Here is a 25,195-nt window from a genome sequence, read left to right on the forward strand (position 1 = left end):
TTTGTGGGAAAAATCCATTTTAGAATAAGGCTGAAACATAACTGTGGAGGGTCAAGGGGTCTTATAACTTTCCGAAGGCACTGTAGCCTATCAGACTTTCCCTCCTCGATTTGATGGGTTTTTAATATTGCGATATTTAACAGCTTATAACCTTACGTTTTGTGCCATTTACCCCCAGTCCAGCTGTCTATACAGTATAGATATCTGATTCATGTCTACCACATGTGATTTGGCCTAAAATGTTCTATTATAATTCGCCAACCCCTAAATCCAGCATTTTTTTTTCTCCCAGCTATGTACTTCTGCTTCACTATGCACATGCATTCATGTATTTCATTTAATTAAGAAAAGTTATGAGGTTTTCATGTTATTGAGTGGAGGCACATATGTGAAGGGTTTTAAATTACCATTCGTTAATGTTAATCAGGAATTCAAAGTAGGATCTTAAATCTAAAGCCCATGTGCCCTTTTGTACGTGCAGGAAATTAAAATATTCTTGATTGACTGTTCATACACCTGGTTCTCCAGATTTGAGTTATTAGTGTGTGAGTTTGTTTGCGTGTGGGTGAGAGTAATCGAAGGCCAAGCGTACAAAATGAAGAACACTAAACGATAATCAGAGGTGTGGTGCAAATTCATGACCAGAATTGATACGCCTTTATTTATCCAGTTGTGTTCTTGAGGCAGGAAGTATAAAAAGGGACAGCATGTGTTATTTATAGGAGATTTTCTATTCGCTACATGTCAACAACTATACATCCTTTACTTTGACAAAGTATTTTAAATCAGAAAAAAAATACACAAGGCATGGCATGAACAATTACCGTCAGTCAACGTGAAGGTTTTCACATTTGTCATAGCCATATTCTTCATTTCATGTGTTAATTTACAAAACACTAACGGCCCTTTTTTAAAAGAGGCTATTCAGTCAAGAAATAGGTTGTGCCAAATCTTACAAAACTCTCAACGCATCACTGTACATTTGACTTATGTCTCTCTGAATGACGTCGTTCGAGTGTGACAGTGTTTCAATGTTTTCTCAATAGACCAAAGACTTCACCTTACAATGTCAGCTGTTTCTTATAGAGAGCAGGGTCAATCATTCTCTGAGTCTTTTGATACTTGGTGACCAACTGTTCTCCATCATGTTTACTCGTTCTATGAAGGTCAAAGCTTTTCAATGTCCCTTTGAACTTAACAGCATGCACCAACACAATAAAAGTGTCCGTGCCCTTAGTCCACGTTTGTGTAAGCCAGCGGACCCACTGATCTGACTGACCAACTGTGGTTAAACCGGGGTCATCTGTACAATGCAAGACTATGTTAGCATGCCGAGCTAAAGCCTAGGCATTAGCTTTGGAGGCTAGAGCAAGTTGTCAGGTCTCAAGGAAAGGATACTCATCATGCGACCGTAGTTCACTGAACCACCTGTTACATAACCAGACCTTAATTGGTCTGACCTGGTCAGGGAAAAACTCTGGCCCTATGCCCAATAACTGGAAGGAATGGAGGAAGGTGAACATTTCTACACACCAATTTGGCCTGTCATGCTGGGTTTCTCAATTGGCATTGCATAGCCTCAACGTGACAGAAATTGTGAAATTTTGCCATTGCGAAAGCTGTTATTTGTCACTTTGGAATGTGGTCACTAGTGAATTGTTTAACATGCTTTTGTCTTGCACTTTCTGTGATTTAAGAGATTCTTAAGTGTGTCTTATCCTTTATCCTGCCCGTGTCTGCGTGCCTCACTCCGTGTCTATCCTCCACGTCAATATACCCTTCCTTTTCAGGAGGAGACGAAGCATGAGTCAGAACTGTCCTTGGAGAGGAAGTTGTGATGTTCTTTTCTCCCTATAGCCATATCCACTACGTCTTGTGTTTGTTCCTCATGGATTCAAGTACTGAAAATACATCTTTGCCAATATTGTTGCTTCAACCTACATACTGGAACTGAATAAATATCTGTCCTACCTTTGTATAAGCATTATACAGGATCAGCCATAGTAATACGGCACACTCTTGCTCAAGGGCACATTGACAGATTTTTCACCTTGTTGGCTCGGGTATTCAAACCAGCGACCTTTCGGGTTACTGGCCCAATGCTGTTTCTGCTAGGCTACCTCCCACCCTGTCGTATGTCCGTCATGTGAATATTTGACATAGTATGTAGCTTATTTTTGAGGTATTAACATTAAGTGGGGATGTTTCTGAACAAAATCATGAGAATGTTCAGAAAAAAAAGTGACTGCAGTGCTATTTTTATTTTTTTCACCTTTATTTAACTAGGTAGGCTAGTTGAGAACAAGTTCTCATTTACAACTGCGACCTGGCCAAGATAAAGCAAAGCAGTGTGACACAAACAACACAGAGTTACACATGGAATAACAAACATACGTCAATAATACAATAGAAAAAGTCTATATACAGTGTGTGCAATGAATAGACCATAGTGGCTAAATAATTACAATATAGCACTTAAACATGAGTGATAAATGTGCAGAATATGAGTGTGCAAGTAGAGATACTGGGGTGCAAAGGAGCCAAATAAATAAAATAACAGTATTGGGATGAGGTAGTTGGATGGGCTATTTACAGATGGGCTATGTACAGGTGCAGTGATCTGTGAGCTGCTCTGACAGCTGGTGCGTAAAGCTAGTGAGGGAGATACGAGTCTCCAGCATCAGTGATTTTTGCAGTTTGTTTCTGTCATTGACAGCAGAGAACTGGAAGGAAAGGCTTCCGAAGGAGGAATGGGCTTTGGGGTGACCAGTAAAATATACCTGCTGGAGCGCTTGCTGCTTTGGTGACCAGTGATCTGAGATGAGGCGGGACTTTACCTAGCAAAGACTTATGACCTGGAGCCAGTGGGTTTGGCAACGAATATGAAGCGAGGAGCCAGCCAACGAGAGCATACAGTTTGCAGTGGTGGGTAGTATATGGGGCTTTGGTGACAAAACGGATGGCACTGTGATAGACTGCATCCAATTTGCTGAGTAGAGTGTTGGAGGCTATTTTGTAAATGACCGCCGAAGTCAAGGATCGGTAGGATTGTCAGTTTTACCAGGGTATGTTTGGCAGTATGAGTGAAGGATGCTTTGTTGAGAAACAGCAAGCTGATTCTAGATTTAATTTTGGATTGGAGATGCTTAATGTGAGTCTGGAAGGAGAGTTGTATGGCATTGAAGCTCATCTGGAGGTTTGTTAACACAGTGTCCAAAGAAGGGCCAGAAGTATACAGAATGGTGTAGTCTGCGTAGAGGTCACCAGCCGCAAGACCGACATCATTGATGTATACAGAGAAAGAGTCGGCCCAAGAATTGAACCCTGTGGCACACCCATAGAGACTGCCAGAGGTCCGTACAACAGGCCCTCCCATTTGACACACTGAACTCTGTCTGAGAAGTAGTTGGTGAACCAGGCGAGGCAGTCATTTGAGAAACCAAGGCTGTTGAGTCTGCCGATAAGAATGTGATGATTGTCAGAGTCGATAGCCTTGGCCAGGTCGATGAATACAGCTGCACAGTATTGTCTCTTATCGATGGCGATTATGATATCGTTTAGGACCTTGAGCGTGGCTGAGGTGCACCCATGCCCAGATTGGAAACCAGATTGCATAGCGGAAAAGGTACGGTGGGATTCGCAATGGTCGGTAATCTGTTTGTTAACTTGGCTTTCAATGACCTTAGAAAAGTAGGGTAGGATAGATATAGGTCTGTAGCAGTTTGGGTCTGGAGTGTCTCCCCCTTTGAAGAGGTGGATCATTTTTTAAAGAGAGGGTCCAGATTGTCTAGCCCGACTGATTTGTAGGGGTCCAGATTTTGCAGCTCTTTCAGAACATCAGCTATCTGGATTTAGATTTATTCAATGTGAATTTTGTGGTAATCTATAAAACAGATTTACCAAGTGTTTAGACTACCATGTACACATTTGTCTGTTTAAGCTAGAGATATCTGGGTTATTTGAATAGGCTGCGTCTTCCACCGCATCTGCCGATGTTGGCCTTTTGCATCTGCAGTGGAAGGTCGCAGAGCTACAGCAGTTTATGTCAGACCATCCTGAAAATCGGTCTTCTCACGAAAACGTCTATAGAGTCTAAACAGTTTGGGCTACACACTAATATGACCCTTTTAAAGATGACACTCACGAACACGATGGTGTTCTCCGTTTTGCTCTACGACCCCCACCACTGTCATGGGACTCGTCTGAAGGTAACTTGGTACTGTGCCGAAAAATCTGTGAAAGTGAATAGGGCATTTCCACGTCAAAGGTATACGGTTTATTCCACAGTAAAAACATATTCCTGATCTTTCTTATCTCAGATATAGGACAGACATTTCAAAACATACACATGACCAAAAGTATGTGGACACTTGCTTGTTGAACATCTCATTCCAAAATCATGGGCATTCATATGGAGTTGGTCCCCCCCCTTTGCTGCTATAACAGTCTCCACTTTTCTGGGAAGGCTTTCCACTAGATGTTGGAATATTGCTAGGGGACTTGCTTCCATTCAGCCACAAGGGCATTAGTGAGGTCGGGCACTGATGTTGGGCGATTAGGCCTGGCTTGCAGTTGGCGTTCCAATTTAGGTGCAGTGTGGTTGAAGTCAGGAATCTGTGCAGGCCAGTCAAGTTCTTCCACATCGATCTCAACAAATAATTTCTGTATGGGCCTTGCTTTGTGCACGGGGGCACTGTCATACTGAAACAGGAAAGGGCCTTCCCCAAACTGTTGCCACAAAGTTGGAAGCACAAAATTAGTCTAGAATGTCATTGTATGCTATAGTGTTAAGGTTTCCCTTCACTGGAACTAAGGGCCTAGCACGAACAATGAAAAACAACCCCAGACCATTATTTCTCCTCCACCAAACTTTACAGTTGGCACTATGCATTCGGGTAGATAGCGTTCTTCTGGCATCCGCCAAACCCAGATTTGTCCGTCAGACTGCCAGACGGTGAAGCTTGATTCATCACTCCAGTGAATGCGTTTCCACTGCACGGCCATGGAAACCCATTTCATGAAGCTCCCGACGAACAGTTCTTGTGCTGACGTTGCTTCCTGGGGCAGTTTGGAACTTGTTAGTGAGTGTTGAGGACAGACTATTTTTACATGCTTCAGCACTCTGTGGTCCCGTTCTGTGAGCTTGTGTGGCCTACCACTTTGCGACTGAGCCGTTGTTGCTCTTAGACATTTCCACTAAACAATAAAAGAAGTTGACTGGGGCAGCTCTCGCAGGGCAGAAATATGACGAGTTAACTTGTTGGAAAGGTGGCATCCTATGACGGTGCCACGTTGAAAGTCACTGAGCTATTCAGTAAGGCCATTCTACTGCCAATGTTTGTCTATGGAGATTGCATGGCTGTGTGCTCGATTTTATACACCTGTCAGCAACGGGTGTGGCTGAAATAGCCAAATACACTAATCTGAAGGAGTGACAACATACTTTTGTATATATAGCGTACTTCCTTTTCATTTATTTTTTGACTATGATTCTGTTATTCAATAGGTTTCTATGGGCTAATAGCAGGAAGACCAAATTCAATATTTCAAATACAGAACCAGTCAATAGTTTGGACACCTACTCATACAAGGGTTTTTCTTTATTATGACTATTTTCTACATTGTAGAATAATAGTGAAGACAACACAAAATAATACATATGGAATCATGTAGTAACCAAAAAAAGTGTTAAATCAAAATATATTTGAGATTCTTCAAAGTAGCCTCCCTTTGCCCTGATGACAGCTTTGTACACCCTGGCATTCTCTCAACCAGCTTCATGAGGTAGTCACCTGGAATGCTTTTCCAACAGTCCCACATCTGCTGAGCACTTGTTGGCTGCTTTTCCTTCACTCTGCAGTCCAACTCATCCCAAACCATCTCAATTGGATTGAGGTCGGGTGATTGTGGAGGCCAGGTCATCTGATGCAGCACTCATCACTTTCCTTGGACACATAGCCCTTATATAGCCTGGAGGTGTGTTTTGGGTCATTGTCCTGTCAAAAAACAAATGATAATCCCACTAAATCGCAAACCAGATGGGATGGCGTATTGCTGCAGAATGCTGTGGTAGACATGCTGGTTAAGTGTGCCTTGAATTCTAAATAAACAGACAGTGCAAAGCACCCCCACACCATAACACCACCTCCTCCATGCTTCACGGTGGGAACCACACATGCAGAGATCATCCGTTCACCAAAAATCTCAAACTTTGACTCATCAGACCAATGGACACATTTCCACTGGTCTAATGTCCTTTGCTCGTGTTTCTTGGTCCAAGCAAGAAGTAGTAGTGATTTCTTTGCAACAATTCGACCATAAAGGCCTGATTCACACAGTCTCCTCTGAACAGTTGATGCTGAAATATGTCTATTACTTGAACTCTGAAGCATTTATTTGGGCTGCTATCTGAAGTGCAGTTAACTCTAATGAACTTATCCTCTGCTCAGAGGTAACTCTGGGTCTTCCTTTCCTGTGCCACCAGTTCCATCATAGCGCTTGATGGTTTTTGCAACTACACCATGGACTAGCTCACTCTCCCTGCCTGTCTCATTACACTACAATCAGTGCCGGCTGCGAACAATGATCAGCGGGAAAATCCAAATTTCCACATTTTTGATGCTGTATTTGTAATGATATAAAATATAAGCAGCAGATTCACCAAACGGTTTCTGTGCCAATGCACCATACATAACCAATGCAACACCACAATCAAGTAGAGTATGTCAATCTCGACAAACAGACAATACATCACTCCCTACTCAGCATTGGTTTAAGAATCTCTGATTGTAATGAAACTTTTTGGTGTTTTGTAATGTCTCGATTAATCGAATGGCCATTGCATAGTTTGGATGCTGGAATTATTATTATTTTTTCTCCCCAATTTTTAGCATATTGTCTCATCTCTGCAACTCCCGTACTGACTCGGGAGAGGCAAAGGTCAAGAGCGATGCATCCTCCGAAACACGACCCAACCAAGCAGCACTGCTTCTTGACACAATGCCCACTTAACCCGGAAGCCAGTCACACCAATGTGTTGGAGTAAACACTGTACACCTGGCGATAGTGTCAGCATGCATGCGCCCAGCCCACAACAGGAGTCGCTAGACCGCGCTGGCCAAACCCTCCCCTAACCCGGACGACGCTGGGCCAATTGTGCGCCGCCCCATGGGTCTCCCAGTCACGGCCAGCTGCGACAGAGCCTGGACTCGAACCAGGATCTCTAGAACACATGTTAAGCTTTCCTGAATTAATGGGCCTGCTGGGAACATAAGCCTATGTGGCCACATTATATAGGAGAATGATGATCGGCAGCATACAACGCATCAGAAGTTAAAAATACAGCCAGACTGGCCTGCTACTGTGCCATTCTATAATCTGTCGACCCACAACTGATCCAAATGGAATGAAACATAAAAATAAGAGGGATTTCACGGCATTATTAAATTATATTTTAATGCAATTATAGTTCCTGAGTGGCACAGCGGTCTAAGGCACTGCATGCATCTCAGTGCAAGAGGTGTCACTACAGTTTCTGGTATGAATACAGGCTGTATCGCATCCGGCCGTGATTGGGAGTTCCATAGGGCGTCGCCAGGGTAGGCCGTCTTTGTAAATAAGAATTTGTTCTTATCTTACTTGCCTAGTTAAATATTTTTTTAAATGCAGAATTGGAGTGTTGTTGGTTAGTCTAGGTACGATAAGTTTATTGTCCCAAAATAGGATCAATAGGGGAGCTTTTTGAACTGTGTCTTGACTGTTATTTCATGCGCAATGACGCACCTGGCCTCTCGGCTGCCAATTAGATTTGTGAAGATTTGAAAGATTTTGTGTGGTATGCTAGTTAAGGTATTGCAGATATTGACTAAAATTACCACTATAGTTTACTATATGGTGCTTTTGTAAAGTATTTAGACACCTTGACCTTTTCCACTTTTTGTTGTTACAGCCTTATTCTAAAATTAATGAAATAGTTTTTTTCCTCAGCAATCTACACACAATACTCCATAATGACAAAGCAAAAACAGGTTTTTATACATTTTTGCAAATGTATAAAAATAGAAAAAAATTGAAATATCACATTTACAGAAGTATTCAGACCCTTTATTCAGTACTTTGTTGAAGAACCTTTGGTAGTGATTACAGCCTTGAATCTTCTTAGGTATGACGCTACAAGCTTGGCACCCCTGCATTTGGGGAGTTTCTCCCATTCTTCTCTGCAGATCCTCTCAAGCTCTGTCAGGTTGGATGGGGTGCGTCGCTGCACAGATAATTTCAGGTCTCTCCAGAGATGTTCGATCGAGTTCAAGTCCGGGCTCTGGCTGGGCCATTCAAGGACATTCAGAGACTTGTCCCGAAGCCACTCCTGCGTTGTCTTGGCTGTGTGCTTAGGGTCGTTGTCCTGTTGGAAAGTGAACCTTTGCCCCAGTCTGAGGTCCTGAGCGCTCTGGAGCAGGTTTTCATCAAGGATGTCTCTGTACTTTGCTCTGTCCATCTTTCCCTTGATCCTAACTAGTCTCCCAGTCCCTGCCGCTGAACAACATCCCCGCAGCATGATGCTGCCACCACCATGCTTCACCGTAGGGATGGTGCCCATTTTCCTCCAGACTTGACACTTGGCAATCAGGCCAGAGTTCAATATTCATTTCATCAGACCAAATAAACTTTTTTCTCATGGTCTGAGAGTCTTTAGGTGCCTTTTGGCAAACTTCAAGCGGGCTGTCATGTGCCTTTTACTGAGGAGTGGCTTCCTTCTGTCCACTCTACCATAAAGGCCTGATTGGTGGAGTTCTGCAGAGATGGTTGTTCTTCTGGAAGGTTCTCCCATTTTGACAGAGTAACTCTGGATCGCTTTGGGATTGACCATCAGGTTCTTGGTCTCCTCCCTGACAAAGCCCCTTCTCCCCCAATTGCTCAGTTTGGCCCGAGTGGCCAGCTCTAGGAAGAGTCTTGGGGGTTTCAAATGTCTTCCATTTAAGAATGATGGAGGCCACTGTGTTCTTGGGAACATTCAATGCTGCAGACATTTTTTTGGTACCCTTCCCCAGATCTGTGCCTTGACACAATCCTATATCAGTGCTCTACAGACAATTCCTTCGACCTCATGGCTTGGTTTTTGCTCTGACATGCACTGTCAACTTCGGGACCTTATATAAACAGGTGTGCCTTTCCAAATCATGTCCAATCAATTGAATTTACCTGAGATGAGATGCATGCAGTGCCTTAGACCGCTGTGCCACTCGGGAACTATAATTGCATTAAAATATCATTTTAATAATGCCGTGAAAGCCCTCTTATTCACAGCAAAGTGTCTGAGTACTTATGTAAATAACGTATGTTTTTATTTGTAATACATTTGCAAACATTTCGAAAAACCTGTTACCGCTTTGTCATTATGAGGTATTATGTGTAGATCAATGAGGATTTTTTTAATTTAATCCATTTCAGAATAAGGCTGTAACGTAACAAAATGTGGAAAAAGTCAAGAGGTCTGAATACTTTACAAATGCACTTTAGATAGAGGGCAGGATAGACAGTTGACTATATTGACCTGTGGTATAGTAAGCACATGGAAAAGAGTAGTGCATATGGGAAGTACCAAAACACATTTATAGGGGAGGCACATGCAAGCAGATGAGGACATTATATTGTAAAATCTGCAAATGTAAATCACGGGAAAAAAGCACTACCCTCCTCTGTGCTCAATAAAAAAACAACGCTCCCAAAGCAACAAAAGAAGTTATACAACCCTCCCCTCTTTTGGACCAGACCAGACCCCACCCCAGTAAATGTTGAACTGTCCCTTGCTAACCAATCTTACTCTGTATTAAATGATGTCATCAACCCCATACATCATGTTCCTTCGATCAAGGCCTTTGGTCACCTTGGTTGGGGTTCAAAGGTTAAACAGGCACAATAGAGTGCGGGGAACAAAATGTATTAATTTATCTTTAAAATCATTCTCTGTGAGATTACCAATGTGGTTCAAGGGCCCATCCAACTAAGGTTAGTTCCTTCAGTCGCCTTGAAGGAAATTAGTAAATTCCTGAGAAAAGACCATGCTTTATGTGTTGTGGCCTTTAAAGCCTATTGGATATTTGCTGTCATTATCCATCCACTATCTAGAGTTAGCTCTGCACAATGTCAACAAAGTACTGATGCAAAATAAATGTTTTTGGGGAGTTGTGAAGGTAAACGTTTTATACCAGATTTAAACATTTTATATCTCTCTCTGGTTCTATTTCAGCTAGCTACATACAGTTGCAAGAAGAAGTATGTGATCCCTTTGGAATTACCTGGAATTCTACATAAATTGGTCATATTTGATCTGATCATCTAGATCACAACAATAAACAAACACAGTCTGCTTAAACTAATAACACACAAACAATGATATGTTTTCATGTCTTGATTGCACACCGTGTAAACATTTACAGTGCAGGGTGGGGAAAGTATGTGAACCCTTGGATTTAATAACTGGTTGACCCTTTGGCAGTAATAAACTCAACCAACAGAATTTTGGACCATTCATCTTTACAAAACTGTTTCAGTTCAGCAATATTCGTAGGATGTCTGGTGTGAACCGCTCTTGAGGTCATGCCACAGCATTTTAAAATCCGGTTGAGGTCAGGACTCTGACTGGGCCACTCCAGAAGGCGTATTTTCTTCTGTTGACACCATTTTGTTGTTGATTTACTTCTGTGTTTTGGGTCGTTGTCCTGTTGAACTTCAATTGGCGGACAGATTTACATTCTCCTGCAAAATGTCTTGATAAACTTGGGAATTCATTTTTCAAATCAAATTTTATTTGTCACATTCACATGGTTAGCAGATGTTAATGCGAGTGTAGCGAAATGCTTGTGCTTCTAGTTCCGACCATGCAGTAATATCTAACAAGTAATCTAACCTAACAATTTCACAACAACCTTATACACACAAGTGTAAATTAATTAATAAGAATATGTACATATAAATATATGAATGATGATGGCTGAACTGCATAGGCAAGATGCAGTAGATGGTAGAGTACAGTATATACATATGAGATGAGTAATGTAGGGTATGTAAACATGATATAAAGTGGCTAGTGATGCATTTATTACATCAAGATGCAGTAGATGGTAGAGTACAGTATATACATATGAGATGAGTAATGTAGGGTATGTAAACATGATATAAAGTGGCATTGTTTAAAGTGGCTAGTGATGCATTTATTACATCAAGATGCAGTAGATGGTATAGAGTACAGTATATACATATGAGATGAGTAATGTAGGGTATGTAAACATGATATAAAGTGGCATTGTTTAAAGTGGCTAGTGATGCATTTATTACATCAAGATGCAGTAGATGGTATAGAGTACAGTATATACATATGAGATGAGTAATGTAGGGTATGTAAACATGATATAAAGTGGCATTGTTTAAAGTGGCTAGTGATGCATTTATTACATCAAGATGCAGTAGATGGTATAGAGTACAGTATATACATATGAGATGAGTAATGTAGGGTATGTAAACATGATATAAAGTGGCATTGTTTAAAGTGGCTAGTGATGCATTTATTACATCAAGATGCAGTAGATGGTATAGAGTACAGTATATACATATGAGATGAGTAATGTAGGGTATGTAAACATTATATAAAGTGGCTAGTGATACATTTATTACATCAATGTTCCATTATTAAAGTGGCTGGAGTTGAGTCAGTATGTTGGCAGCAGCCACTCAATGTTAGTGATGGCTGTTTAACAGTCTGATGGCCTTGAGATAGAAGCTGTTTTTCAGTCTCTCGGTCACCGCTTTGATGCACCTGTACTGACCATGCCTTCTGGATGATAGCGGGGTGAACAGGCAGTGGCTCGGGGGATTGTTTTCCTGGATGATCTTTTTGGCCTTCCTGTAACATCGGGTGGTGTAGGTGTCCTGGAGGGCAGCTGGTTTGCCCCCGGTGATGCGTTGTGCAGACCTCAATACCCTCTGGAGAGCCTTACGGTTGTGGGCGGAGCAGTTGCCATACCAGGCGGCGATGCTCTCAATTGTGCATCTGTAAAGGTTTGTCAGTGTTTTTGGTGACAAGCCGAAATTCTTCAGCCTCCTGAGGTTGAAGAGGCGCTGCTGCACCTTCTTCACCACGCTGTCTGTGTGGGTGGACCATTTCAGTTCGTCCGTGATGTGTATGCAGAGGAACTTAACTTTCCACCCTCTCCACTACTGTTCCGTCGATTTGGATAGGGGGCTGCTCCCTCTGCTGTTTCCTGAAGTCCACGATCATCTCCTTTGTTTTGTTGACATTGAGTGTGAGGCTATTTTCCTGACACCACACTCCGAGGGCTCTCACCTCCTCCCTGTAGGCCATCTTGTCGTTGTTGGTAATCAAGCCTACCACTGTAGTGTCGTCTGCAAACTTGATGATTGAGTTGGAGGTGTGCATGGCCACACAGTCGTGGGTGAACAGGGTGTACAGGAGAGGGCTGAGAACGCACCCTGCGTTGATGTTGTTACCTACCCTCACCACCTGGGGGCGGCCCGTCAGGAAGTCCAGGACCCAGTTGCACAGGGCGAGGTCGAGACCCAGACCCTCTTGTCCACATTGGTTAGGGCAGCGTGCAGTGTGATTGCGATTGCATCGTCTGTGGACCTATTGGGGCGGTAAGCAAATTGGAGTGGGTCTAGGGTGTCAGGTAGGGTGGAGGTGATATGGTCCTTGACTAGTCTCTCAAAGCACTTCATGATGACGGAAGTGAGTGCTACGGGGCGGTAGTCATGTAGCTCAGTTCCCTTAGCTTTCTTGGGAACAGGAACAATGGTGACCCTCTTGAAGCATGTAGGAACAGCAGACTGGGATAAGGATTGATTGAATATGTCTGTAAACACACCAGCCAGCTGGTCTGCGCATGCTCTGAGGACGCGGCCTGGGATGCCGTCTGGCAAAAAAAAAAAAAAAAAAAAATGTTTTACTCACGTTGGCTGCACTGAAGGAGAGCCCACAGGTTTTGATAGCGGGCCGTGTCAGTGGCACTGTATTGTCCTAAAAGCGAGCAAAGACGTTGTTTAGTTTGTCTGGGAGCCAGACATCCTGGTCGGTGACTGGGCTGGTTTTTCTTTTGAAATCCGTGATTGACTGTAGACCCTGCCACATACCTCTCATGTCTGAGGCGTTGAATTGCGATTCTACTTTGTCTCTATACTGACGCTTAGCTTGTTTGTTTGCCTTGCGGAGGGAATAGCTACACTGTTTGTATTCGGTCATGTTTCCGGTCACCTTGCTCTGATTAAAAGCAGTGGTTCGCACTTTCAGTTTTGCGCGAATGCTGCCATCAATCCACAGTTCCTGGTTGGGGAATGGTTTGATAGACGCTGTGCATCGGTACAACATCACCGATGCACTTGTTAATAAACTCGCTCACCGAATCAGCGTATTCATCAATGTTGTTGTTCGACGCTATGCGGAACATATCCCAGTCCACGTGATCGAAGCAATCTTGAAGCGTGGAATCCGATTGGTCGGAACAGAGTTGAACAGACCTGAGCACGGGTGCTTACTGTTTTAGTTTCTGTCTATAGGCTGGGAGCAACAAAATGGAGTCGTGGTCAGCTTTTCCGAAAGGAGGGCGGGGGAGGGCCTTATATGCGTCGCGGAAGTTAGAATAACAATGATCCAGTGTTTTGCCAGCCCGGGTTGCGCAATCGATATGCTGATAAAATTTAGGGAGCCTTGTTTTCAGATTAGCCTTGTTAAAATCCCCAGCTACAATAAATGCAGCCTCAGGATATGTGGTTTCTGTCAATGATAGCCAGCTCTCCAGGCCCTAAGGCAGCAAAGCAGCCCCATACCATGATGCTCCCTCTACCATACTTTACAGTTGAGATGAGGTTTTGATGTTGGTGTGCTGTGCCTTTTTCTCTCCACACGTATTGTTGTGTGTTCCTTCCAAACAACTTAACTTTAGTTTAATCTGTCCACAGAATATTTTGCCATTACGCTGTGGAACATCCAGGTGCTCTTTTGCTAACTTCAGACGTGCAGAAATGATTTTTTTGGACAAAAGTGGCTTCTTCTGTGGTGTCCTCCCATGACCACCATTCTTGTTTAGTGTTTTACGTATCGTAGACCTGTCAACAGAGATGTTAGCATGTTTCAGAGATTTCTGTAAGTCTTTAGCTGACACGCTAGGATTCTTCTTAACCTCATTGAGCATTCTGCACTGTGCTCTTTGTAGGAAGGCCACTCCTAGGGAGAGTAGCAATAGTGCTCAACTTTCTCCATTTATAAACCATTTTTCTTACTGTGGACTGATGAACATCAAGGCTTTAGAGATACTTTTGTAACCCTTTCCAGCTTTATGCAAGTCAATCATTCTTAATCTTAGGTCTTCTGAGATCTATTTTGTTCAAGGCATGGTTCACATCAGGCAATGCTTCTTGTGAGTAGCAAACTCAAATTTTGTGAGTATTTTTTATAGGGCAGGGCAGTTCTAACCAACTTCTCCAATCTCGTCTTATTGATTGGACTCCAGGTTAGCTGACTCCAATAAGCTTTTGGAAAAGTCATTATCCCTAGGGGTTCACATACTTTTTCCAACCTACACTGTGAATGTTTAAATGATGTATTCAATATACATAAGAAAAATACAATAATTTGTGTGTTTTTAGTTTAAGCACACTGTGTTTGTCTGTTGTGACTAAGATGAAGATGAGAAATGCAGGTATTTCCAAAGGGTTCACATACTTTTTCTTGCCACTGTAACTGGAAGGTAACCAGAATATTATTCCTTCTTTCACTGCATTTGGCGCAGCAGGTAGCCTTGTGGTTAGAGTGTTGGGCCAGTAACCGAAAGGTTGCTAGATCGAATCCCCAAGCTGACAATGTACTAATCTGTCATTCTGAACAAGGCAGTTAACCCACTGTTCCTTGGCGATCATTGTAAATAAGAATTTGTTCTTTAACTAGTTAAGTTTAACTAGTTAAATTTAAAAAATACAATTTCACTGCACTCAGAGACAACTGAATAAATGTGCTAAAGGAGTCAATAGAATGCAGATGTTCCGTTGACCAGATTGGAGCACCTTCAACAACTCTGATCTAACAAAGTGGATATTTGTCAAATCCGTCATGATTGATGTATTGTAACAGTCCCATAATGTGGTTACTTAAGTCCGATTTGTCTGTTTTCGCTGCATAACATGTAGAAGTTCTCTTTTCAGGTTTAGTATAAGTGACTGCTAAATGCTAACTCCCGTTTTTATAAACTGGTTAGCATAGCTACCATACAGAAATCAGTGGTGGTAGTCAAATTCAGTTTGTTAAGGGATTTTTATGAATAATGACTAAATTATTTATACATTTAAATCAGAACGAAAACTAAACAGAATACTACTATGTTACTGTATGGATGTATGAATCTTATTATAATCATAATACTGAATGTAATGTGTATAGTTTTCGTCAAGAATTAGGACTTTCTGTTCCTTGTTAGAAAATAATGGAGCTATCGTCAGACTGGCTGGAATGCTGTGTTCCTTACAGGACATCCTGTCTCTACCCAGGGAGGGGGGAGACCTTGGGCTAGTAGTAGATTGTTTAACAGGTGGTAGACAATGTGGGAAGGCTTGTGAACTATATTGCCATTGTATCTGAGAGGAGAGACATTTATGACAAAATAGTAGGTATATAAACTAATGTACATGATTTTATATGTAGTACTCTCGAGAATAAATGCTATTGATTGATTTTGAGACTGGTTTCTGTCCATTTTATGCAAATAAGTATCTACAAATTCTTAGAAATGGGCAGAGTGTTTTAATTGAATTGGTTGGTGAACATATAGGAATGAAATTCCTTTAACAAGTTTGAACTGTAATGCAGTTGATTGGTAGGGATGACCTGAACATGTGTTTAGGGTTGACATCAATACAAGCATTATACTCCGATCTTCACCTCAACATAGTGTGAAATACACATTATTAATACATATTCTAAATGTAGGCAAATTTTACTGGGGGGCAATAAGGAGACAGACTCGGGGTCTTTCCCCCACGTGTTTCCATTGTTTTGGTCGAGTTCGATTGACCTCTTTACCGCATCTATACAAGAAGGCGTGCTTTTCTGATCTTGTCTAGTACTTCTAAAACTCTCTAATATGCGTGATGCAGGGTTTAGTTTCTTGGCAATGACATTGTCTAGGCCACAAGCAACATGGTTAAAGGTGGGTATGACGCATTTATTCAATTACGTCCCGATTTCATAACTACTTTGTTTCCGATGTCCTTCTCAAAGCAGAGGACGTGTGCCAGAGGCCGCTGGTCCTTTTAAGTGGATTGTCAAATTGAAATGGAAGTGTGTCATGACATAGAGTCACTGAAGGATGTGGAGGGAGTTATAGAAGAGGTTGTTTGCAAAGTTTCCAGCTCTGTGCTCAAGGCTCAGAAACAAATAGACTATTGTGTAATGGAAATTTCATTTTCATATACAGTGAATAATTTCAATGACAGGGTTTCATGATAGACAACAGATTGTTCACATGAAAACCATGATAAAGGGCAGGAAAAATAGGTTGACTTTGGGCTCTATTCAATCAGATCCACTTTAGCCTATGTAACAGTATAGACTTTACGTCCGTCCCCCCGACCTGGGCGCGAACCAGGGACACTCTGCACACGTCAACAGTCAACAGTCACCATCGAAGCATCGTTAGCCATCGCTCCACAAAAGCCGCGGCCCTTGCAGAGCTGCAAGGGGAACCACTACTTCAAGGTCTCAGAGCAAGTGACGTCACCGATTGAAACGCCACTACGCTAACTAGCAAGCCATTTCACATCGGCTACATCTGCATAGCGGATGTTTAGGCTGTGTCAGAGGCGGAACTGCGTTAGAGCTATCAAATCCGCAAGTGGCTCCTGACATTAGCTTATACCTAAAGCCAACATTGCCATTGGCTGCACGGAGTTGCATTAACAGAAATCCCATGCAGCCTTGTTTACAAGTTTGAACACTGGAATGTGAGATGTAATTTACACCATGACTAAGATTATATAAATCCTCATTTTGTTGAATAATTTTTCAATTTGAGCTTAATTATTTATATATAGCCTCCACTTTCTTGTTCTGAACTTCTAACGTGAGTGGGGCAGGTGTGGCTTCATGACAATGATCGCAAGAGCAGCTGCTAACCCGATTGGACAGCTCCAACGCAGTTCCACTTCCCAACAAAAACATCTGCAATGCTGCTATGCGGGTGTCTGCTTGTCGCCATTAACTCTTGATCTGATTGAATCTAGGCCTTAATGTTTGGATAATTGTTTTTTCATTAATTGTTAGTTTAAGGTATATATAAAGTATATCAATACATTTAACGCATACATTATTTATTGAATAACTTTTTTAAATGAGGACATTTAAAATTTGTATTTCAGTTCAAACAGGAAGAAATTGTAGGGGTGTTAACAGATAGGCTGTAGCAGGAACCAGCGTCAAAGCTTTTGATATCACCAAGGTTTCTGTCAGCTGCACACATTCTTTTCCACATTTTGTTAAGTTACAGCCTTATTCGAAAATGTATTAAATCAATTAAATAAAAAATGTTCATCAATCTACATACAATACAACAATGATAAAGTGAAAACAGGTTTTTAGAATTATTTTGCTAATGTATTATAAATAAAAAACAGAAATACCTTATTTACATAAGTAGTCAGACCCTTTGCTATGAGACTCAAAATCAAATTGTATTTGTCACACACACATGGTTAGCAAATGTTAATGTGATTGTAGCGAAATGCTTGTGTTTTTAGTTCTGACAGTGCAATAATATCTAACAAGTAATCTAACAATTCCCCAACAACTACCTAATACACACAAATCTAAAGGGGTGAATGAAAATATGTACATGTAAGTATATGAATGAGCAATGGTCGAGGGGCATAGGCAAGGTAAAATAGATGGTATAAAATGTAAGATATGTAAACATTATTAAAGTGGCATTATTTAGAGTGCATTGTATAAAGTGACTTGTGATCTATTTATTAAAGTGGCCAGTGATTGGGTCTCAATGTAAGCAGCATCCTCTCTGAGTTGGTGATTGCCGTTTAGCAGTCTGATGGCCTTGAGATAGAAGCAGTTTTTCAGTCTCTCGGTCCCAGCTTTGATGCACCTGGACTGACCTCACCTTCTGGATGGTAGAGGTGTGAACAGGCAGTGGCTCAGGTGGTTGATGTCCTTGATGATCTTTTTGGCCTTCCTGTGGCATTGGGTGCTGTAGGTGTCATGGAGGGCAGGTAGTTTGCCCCCGGTGATGTGTTGTGCAGACCGCACCACCCTCTGGAGAGACTTGAGGTTGTGGGCGGAGCAGTTGCCATACCAGGCTGTGATACAGTCCGACAGGATGCTCTCGATTGTGCATCTGTAAAAGTTTGTCAAGGTTTTGGGTGACAAGACATATTTCTTCAGCCTCTTGAGGTTGAAGAGGTGCTGTTGCTCCTTCACCACACTGTATGTGTGAGTGGGCCATTTCAGTGTGTCTGATGTGTACACCAAGGAACTTAAAACTTTCCATCTTCTCCACTGCTGTCCCTTCGATGTGGATAGGGGGATGCTCACTCTGCTGTTTCCTGAAGTCCACGATTATCTCCTTTGTTTTGTTGACATTGACTGAGAGGTTGTTTTCCTGACACCACACTCCGAGTGCCCTCACCTCCTCCCTATAGGTTATCTCGTTGTTGATAATCAAGCCCACTACTGTTGTGTCGTTTGCAAACTTGATGATTGAGTTGGAGGCGTGCATGGCCACGCAGACGTGGGTGAACAGGGAGTACAGTAGGGGGCTGAGCACGCACACTTGTGGGGCCCCAGTGTTGAGGATCAGCGAAGTGGAAGTGTTGTTTCCTACCTTCAACACCTCGAGGCGGCCCGTCAGAAAGTCCAGGACCCAATTGGACAGGTCGAGACCCAGGGCCTCCAGCTTGATGATGAACTTGGAGGGTACTATGGTGTTGAATGCTGAGCTGTAGTCAATGAACAGCATTTTTACATAGGTATTTATTTTGTAGAGATGGGATAGGGCAGTGTGCAGTGTGATGGCAATTGCGTCGTCTGTGGACCTGTTGGGGAAGTATGCAAACTGAAGTGGGTCTAGGGTGGCCAGAAAGTTGGAGGTGATATGATCCTTGACTAGTCTCTCAAAGCACTTCATGATGAAGAATCGACTCGCACTCTCATCTATACCTTCTGCTCAAAATGAGACACTAATAATTTGCCAGTGCAGTGGTCCTAAACTGTTTATTTTGTTTGAGATTTCAGTTAAGTTCAGTTATCTGTGCCTTCTTGGGTACAGGAGCAATGGTAGCCATCTTGAAGCATGTGCAGTCCTTGTTAGCTGGTCGCAACGGTGGCACTGTATTATCCTCAGAGCGGGCAAAGAAGGTGTTTAGTTTGTCTGGAAGCGTGACGTCGGTGTCCGTGACGTGGCTGGATTTCTTTTTGTAGTTCGATATGTTTTGTGTCTGAGCCGTTGAATTGCGACTCCACCTTGTCCCTGTACTAGCATTTCGCTTGTTTGATTGCCTTGCGGTACTTATTTTCCACCATAATTTGCAAATAAATTCATTAAAAATCCTACAATGTGATTTTCTGGATTTTTTTTTCTCATTTTGCCTGTCATAGTTGAAGTGTACCTATGATGAAAATTACAGGCCTCTCTCATCTTTGTGGGAGAACTTGCTCAATTGGTGACTGACTAAATACTTTTTTGCCCCACTGTACATCCTGTTTGAGTTTTTGCCTATAAGACGGAAGGAACAAGCATCGTCGTGGTTGGATTTGCCAAAGGGAGAGCTTTGTATGCATCACAGAAGTTAGAGTATCGGTGGTCGAGGGTTTTGCGCATGCGCTTAGCGCAATCAATATGCTGGAAGAATTTAGGTAGACTTGTTCTCAAATTTGCATTGTTAAAATCCCCAGCTACAATAAGTGGAGCCTCAGGATGTATGGTTTCCAGTTTGCATATAGTCCAGTGAAGTTCCTTAATGGCCGTCTTGGTGTCTGCGTGAGGGGGAATGTACACAGCTGTGACTATAACTGACAATAATTCTCTGTTGGCGCGATGCATGGAGAAGCCCGGTGGCTGAACCAATTCCTACAGCATATCCCGAGAGAGCCCTGTTTCCGTGAAACAGAGACTGTTACAATCTCTGATATCTCTCTCCGGAAGGCAACCCTTGCTCAAATCACATATACCTTGTTGTCAAGAGACTGGACATTGGCTAGTAGTATACTCGGGAGCCTGGTCAGGTGGCCGGTTCAACTGCCCCTTCTGCGACGTCATTGTTTTGGATCGTCTACTGGAATTATATTCATTGTTCTGGATGGTGGTCCAAACAGAGGATCCGATTCAGGAAAATCTTATTCCTGGTCGTAATGTTGGTAAGTTGACATTGCTCTTCTATCCAATAGTTATTCCAGGCTGTATGTAATAAGACTTAAGATTTCCTGGGGTAACAATGTAAGAATACGTAAAACAAAAAATACTGCATAGTTTCTTAAGAACTCGAAGCGAGGCGACCATCTGTTGGCTCCAGAGATGGTCGCCAGTATGGCGAGCAGTATGTTGGCACCATACTGTTCTTAAGCTCAGGTGCATCCTGCTTCTATTGATCATCCTTGAGATGTTTCTACAGTCGTGGCCAAAAGTTTTGAGAATGACACAAATGTAAATTTTCAGAAAGCCTGCTGCCTCAGTGTCTTTAGATGTTTTTGTCAGTTACTATGACATACTGAAGTATAATTACGATCATTTCATAAGTGTCAAAGGCTTTTATTGACAATTACATGAAGTTGATGCAAAGAGTCAATATTTGCAGTGTTGACCCTTTTTCAAGACCTCTGCAATCCGCCCTGGCATGCTGTCAATTAACTTCTGGGCCACATCCTGACGGATGGCAGCCCATTCTTGCATAATCAACGCTTGGAGTTTGTCAGAATTTGTGGGTTTTTGTTTGTCCACCCGCCTCTTGAGGATTGACCACAAGTTCTCAATGGGATTAAGGTCTGGGGAGTTTCCTGGCCATGGACCCAAAATATCGATGTTTTGTTCCCCAAGCCAATTAGTTATCACTTTTGCCTTATGGCAAGGTGCTCCATCATGCTGGAATAGGCATTGTTCGTCACCAAACTGTTCCTGGATGGTTGGGAGATACGGCCTTGATCCCGGGCTGTGTCGCAGCTGGGATGTGACCGGAAGACTCATGAGGCAGTGCACAATTGGCCCAGCACCGCCCGGGTTAGGGGAGAGTTTGGCCAAGCTGGGATATCCTTGTCCCATCGCACTCTAGCAACTCCTTGTGGCACCCGGGCGCATGCACGCCGACTTCGGTCGCCAGCTGTACGGTGTTTCCTCCGACACATTGGTGTGGCTGGCTTCCGGGTTAATGACCCGAAGCACACAGCCAAGACAACGCAGGAGTGGCTTCGGGACAAGTCTCTGAATGTCCTTGAGTGGGCCAGCCAGAGCCCGGTCTTGAACCCTATCGAACATCTCTGGAGAGACTTGAAAATAGCTGTGCAGCGACGCTCCCCATCCAACCTGACAGAGTTGAGAGGATCTGCAGAGAACAATGGGAGAAACTCCCCAAATACAGGTATGCCAGGCTCGTAGCGTCATACCCAAGAAGACTCAAGGCTGTAATATCTGTCAAAGGTGCTTCAACAAGGTACTGAGTAAAGGGTCTGAATACTTATGTAAATGTAATATTTTTTATTTTGAATAAATTTGCTAACATTTCTAAAAACCTGTTTTTGCTTTGTCAGTATGGGGTATTGTGTGTAGACTGATGAGGGATTAAAACAAATCTATTTCAGAATAAGACTAACTTAACTAAATCTGGAAAAGCGAAGGGGTCTGAATACTTTCCGAATGCACTGTAAGTGCTGTACAATGTCGGTCTCTCCACACACACAGGCACACACTGTCCCCTGACGCATCTCTGCGTTGGAGTCTGACCTCTGACCCTCTTCAGAGATGGTCTTTGATGCCATGTTTGTCACTTCTTCTCTGAGTAATTGTTGTAACGAGACACTTATTGAGATTTTACTATTCCAATGCCAGTATGATACACAACAAGCCACCTGTTATGACATTAAGAATTAACACTAATTTAGAAAGGCACATTTGAATTTCCAATAGCTTGATATATTCCTAAATAATGGTGTCAAATGGCACTGCATAAATATGGTTATTTAAAACCTTACACTAGCTATAGCTTTTTTTTTTATCTGTCCCATGTCATGTCCTACTGATATGGTTTATTCCAAGGTATTGGAGAGCTACTCTCATATAGACGATTGTTACATTCAGAATGGTTTATTTCCCAGTTCTCTCACCACTGCCATAACTCTACAGTAGACTATGTATGGAATCATTGGGCAGTCTAAGAAATGTGTGTGCCAAGCTGCACCATTGGCTAATCTACCCAAAATCATTAGGACGTCTGTATCTTCTACCACACCATGTGCTGTACTAAACTGTACTAGTTGTACTGGCTGTATTTTTTTTTACATCACAGCATTACCATGAAGCCATAGGGGTGGGGGTAGAAATTGTTCTTTTTGCTCCATCCGTTTGATGGCTCCCCATGACTTCTCACTATTGCTCCATTTTGTTTGCTGCCTTGCATATGAATGGCTGGTTTAGTGTAACAATCATAAATATTCAGAGCAATTAGCCTTGTCATCCCTGTAAAGGGACTGACAGCATCTTCTCATAATCAGAGGTCCTGCTTGATGTGCCTTAAACAAAATGGAAGATTTCTGATGCAGCTCATCACCCTGGGTCTTCTCTGCTTGCTCTGTCTGTCTGTCTAATAGCTTGTCACAAGCACACCACTCTGGATCAATGTCACACCGTTTGTTTCTCCATCACTCACAGTTCTTTCTTGGCCATCCCTCTTCTCAGTCTCTTGTCCTATGATTGGAATGCAAAGGGTTAATTAAGGGGAGACAACTTGCATGACCTAAAATGAGATTTAAGAACAAATGATCTGTATGTTGTAAAAATACAGGTTTAGGATATTTTTTTAGAGACAATTATTAACCTCATTGGCAATATATGGAGTTGAATGGTTCCATTTCTTTGTAATGCATCTTATTGGAATGTCTATAGCTTCACATCATTTCAAGGCAATATCCATTTGGTCTGACAGTGGGCAGGTGTAAAGGGTAGTCTCCCGTCAACTCCTTGAAGTATACAGACAGACGGTGTCAAACTGTCAGGCTCATCCATCTTATTCTAAGTGTCATTCCTCTATTCTAATATACTTTTTATAATCCAAATGGGAGAGATTAATTTTGAAAGCTGAGTCATCAAATATCAGATCGGACATTGGGGGTGGACCCATTGGGGTGCAAAGTGTTGTGATGACGTAGGCGAAAAAGCGTAAGCTTTATCAATTGGTACATCCCTATAAATAACGGAAAGTTCCTAGCAGACATTCGAAAAGAAAAACCGAGCCCTTTGAAAGAGTTCTGTTGTAGCCGACAGTATCAATTGGACGAAGCACTTCAGACTGAACAAGATGCCATATTCTACGTTTCCACTGCTGTGGGTCCTGGGGCTCCTCGCGCTCTCCTCCGCGTGCTACATCCAGAACTGTCCGCGAGGCGGGAAGCGCTCTTTTCCCGATCTTCCACGACAGGTGAGTTTATTCGTCGATTTAAAATGGGAAGTAAAGTTACTGATGTGTTCCCAAGTAAGTTTATTTTTTTAAATTTCGAAGTTCGTTTATAGTTACAGTAACGAGTGCTTTGGTGTTTATGAAACTTTATTGGTGCAAATAACCTATTGCTTGAATTAAGAAGCCTATTTATTCGAATCAGTTGGGCCTATTTATGAAAATGAAATCAGTCAGATTAGTATCAAAGCAGCTTCGCGTGGATAGCCTATATGCTGCCACATTCATTGCGCAAAATAGGGATGATTTTGGCGTCATAATGGTCCTTCATGTGACTCCTTGCTCATGCTTGCAAAATTAAATCATGGCTCAAAGTAGGCTAGATACTAACGGTATTCATTTCAACCTCAAATGCAGTAATCAGCGGGAATTATACATGCAGGTGTTGTGTAGCCGTGTTTCCAATGCGCTATGGTCGTGCATAATGGCCAAAAGGCACTGTCTGCTGGCCACTACCATTAGCACAGGGATTAACAATGGATGCTTTCATTTCCAGTGCATGTCGTGCGGCCCCGGGGACAGGGGCCGCTGCTTTGGCCCCAATATCTGCTGTGGGGAGGGAATGGGCTGTTACATGGGCTCCCCAGAGGCAGCTGGTTGTGTGGAGGAGAACTACCTGCCCTCCCCCTGCCAGGCTGGAGGAAGAGTGTGTGGCTCTGAGGGAAGCTGTGCTGCATCCGGAGTCTGCTGTGACTCAGGTAAGACAGTTAGTCAGTAAATGGAAAGGTGAGCTTTGAAACAGTTGCTAAAATGTTTTACTAATGGGAGGTGACTTGTGCACTTACTTGAATCCAAATATATTTTTGCATCATCCACTTGTCATAATACTATTGAACTTTTTTTTACAGAGAGTTGTGTGCTAGACCCAGACTGCCTAGAGGACAGTAAACGTCAGTCACCCAGCGAACAGAACGCTGCCTTAATGGGTGGTTTGGCAGGAGACCTGCTGCGGATCCTACATGCCACCAGCAGAGGGAGACCTCAGTAACCAACCACTGCCCATCCCTCACCTGAACACACCCAGAATAGAGCTTAAATTCACCATTTCACATGCACTACTACAAAAACAAACCTCACACAGATTCACAGACACACAGCAGAAGTAGAGAGCAGGCTTGCTACATAAGGGTGAAATTTATCAGCTCTACATGAATGTTTACTGTGTGCTCAGTAGCCTTCAGTAAGTTGTCATTTCTAATGCTTCAACTCAAATATGCATTGTACAATCTACTGGGGTGGCAGGGATGTAAATATGTAGTTAATAAATATTTTCTTGCACTATTAAAATGTGTATTTTCTATGGCTTACTGAGAGGTACAGTAACAGGCAAACAGCAGCTTTATAGGGATTGTTCACCACAAAAACAAAGGGGTTCTTGTCAGGGTTGGTGACAATAACTCTGTCTAAATTCAAGTGAATTTATTAATGGTTTTGCATTCCTATGGAGCACATTTTTTTATTCAAGTCTGGAATA

The 25,195-nt window shown here is 42.5% G+C and overlaps 1 protein-coding gene and 1 long non-coding RNA gene across 2 annotated transcripts; one reads left to right on the forward strand and one right to left on the reverse strand.

The window, feature by feature from the left end:
- Positions 1 to 8: 8 nt before the first annotated feature.
- Positions 9 to 23,575, reverse strand: LOC135562398 (uncharacterized). Its single transcript, XR_010459914.1, has 2 exons — positions 22,918 to 23,575; positions 9 to 5,996 (listed from the first exon to the last, which is right to left on the reverse strand). It is a non-coding gene; the product is annotated as an uncharacterized LOC135562398 (long non-coding RNA).
- LOC115101206 (vasotocin-neurophysin VT 1) lies at positions 23,081 to 25,052 on the forward strand. Its single transcript, XM_029620511.2, has 3 exons — positions 23,081 to 23,685; positions 24,218 to 24,419; positions 24,570 to 25,052. Exons 1-3 carry the CDS (start codon positions 23,566 to 23,568, stop codon positions 24,707 to 24,709), a joined length of 462 nt encoding a protein of 153 aa, XP_029476371.1. The 5' UTR covers positions 23,081 to 23,565; the 3' UTR covers positions 24,710 to 25,052.
- The last annotated feature ends 143 nt before the right edge of the window (positions 25,053 to 25,195 follow it).

The sequence above is a fragment of the Oncorhynchus nerka genome, linkage group LG19, assembly GCF_034236695.1.
Source record: "Oncorhynchus nerka isolate Pitt River linkage group LG19, Oner_Uvic_2.0, whole genome shotgun sequence".
Classification (NCBI taxonomy): Eukaryota; Metazoa; Chordata; class Actinopteri; order Salmoniformes; family Salmonidae; genus Oncorhynchus; species Oncorhynchus nerka.

Bases quoted from the DNA above. Each gene is read 5' to 3' on its own strand.
- LOC115101206 (XM_029620511.2), top strand. From the start codon at position 23,566: ATGCCATATTCTACGTTTCCACTGCTGTGGGTCCTGGGGCTCCTCGCG. The intron at 23,686-24,217 runs GTGAGTTTATTC...TTTCATTTCCAG, and splicing joins TTCCCGATCTTCCACGACAG to TGCATGTCGTGCGGCCCCGG. The intron at 24,420-24,569 runs GTAAGACAGTTA...TTTTTTTTACAG, and splicing joins CGGAGTCTGCTGTGACTCAG to AGAGTTGTGTGCTAGACCCA.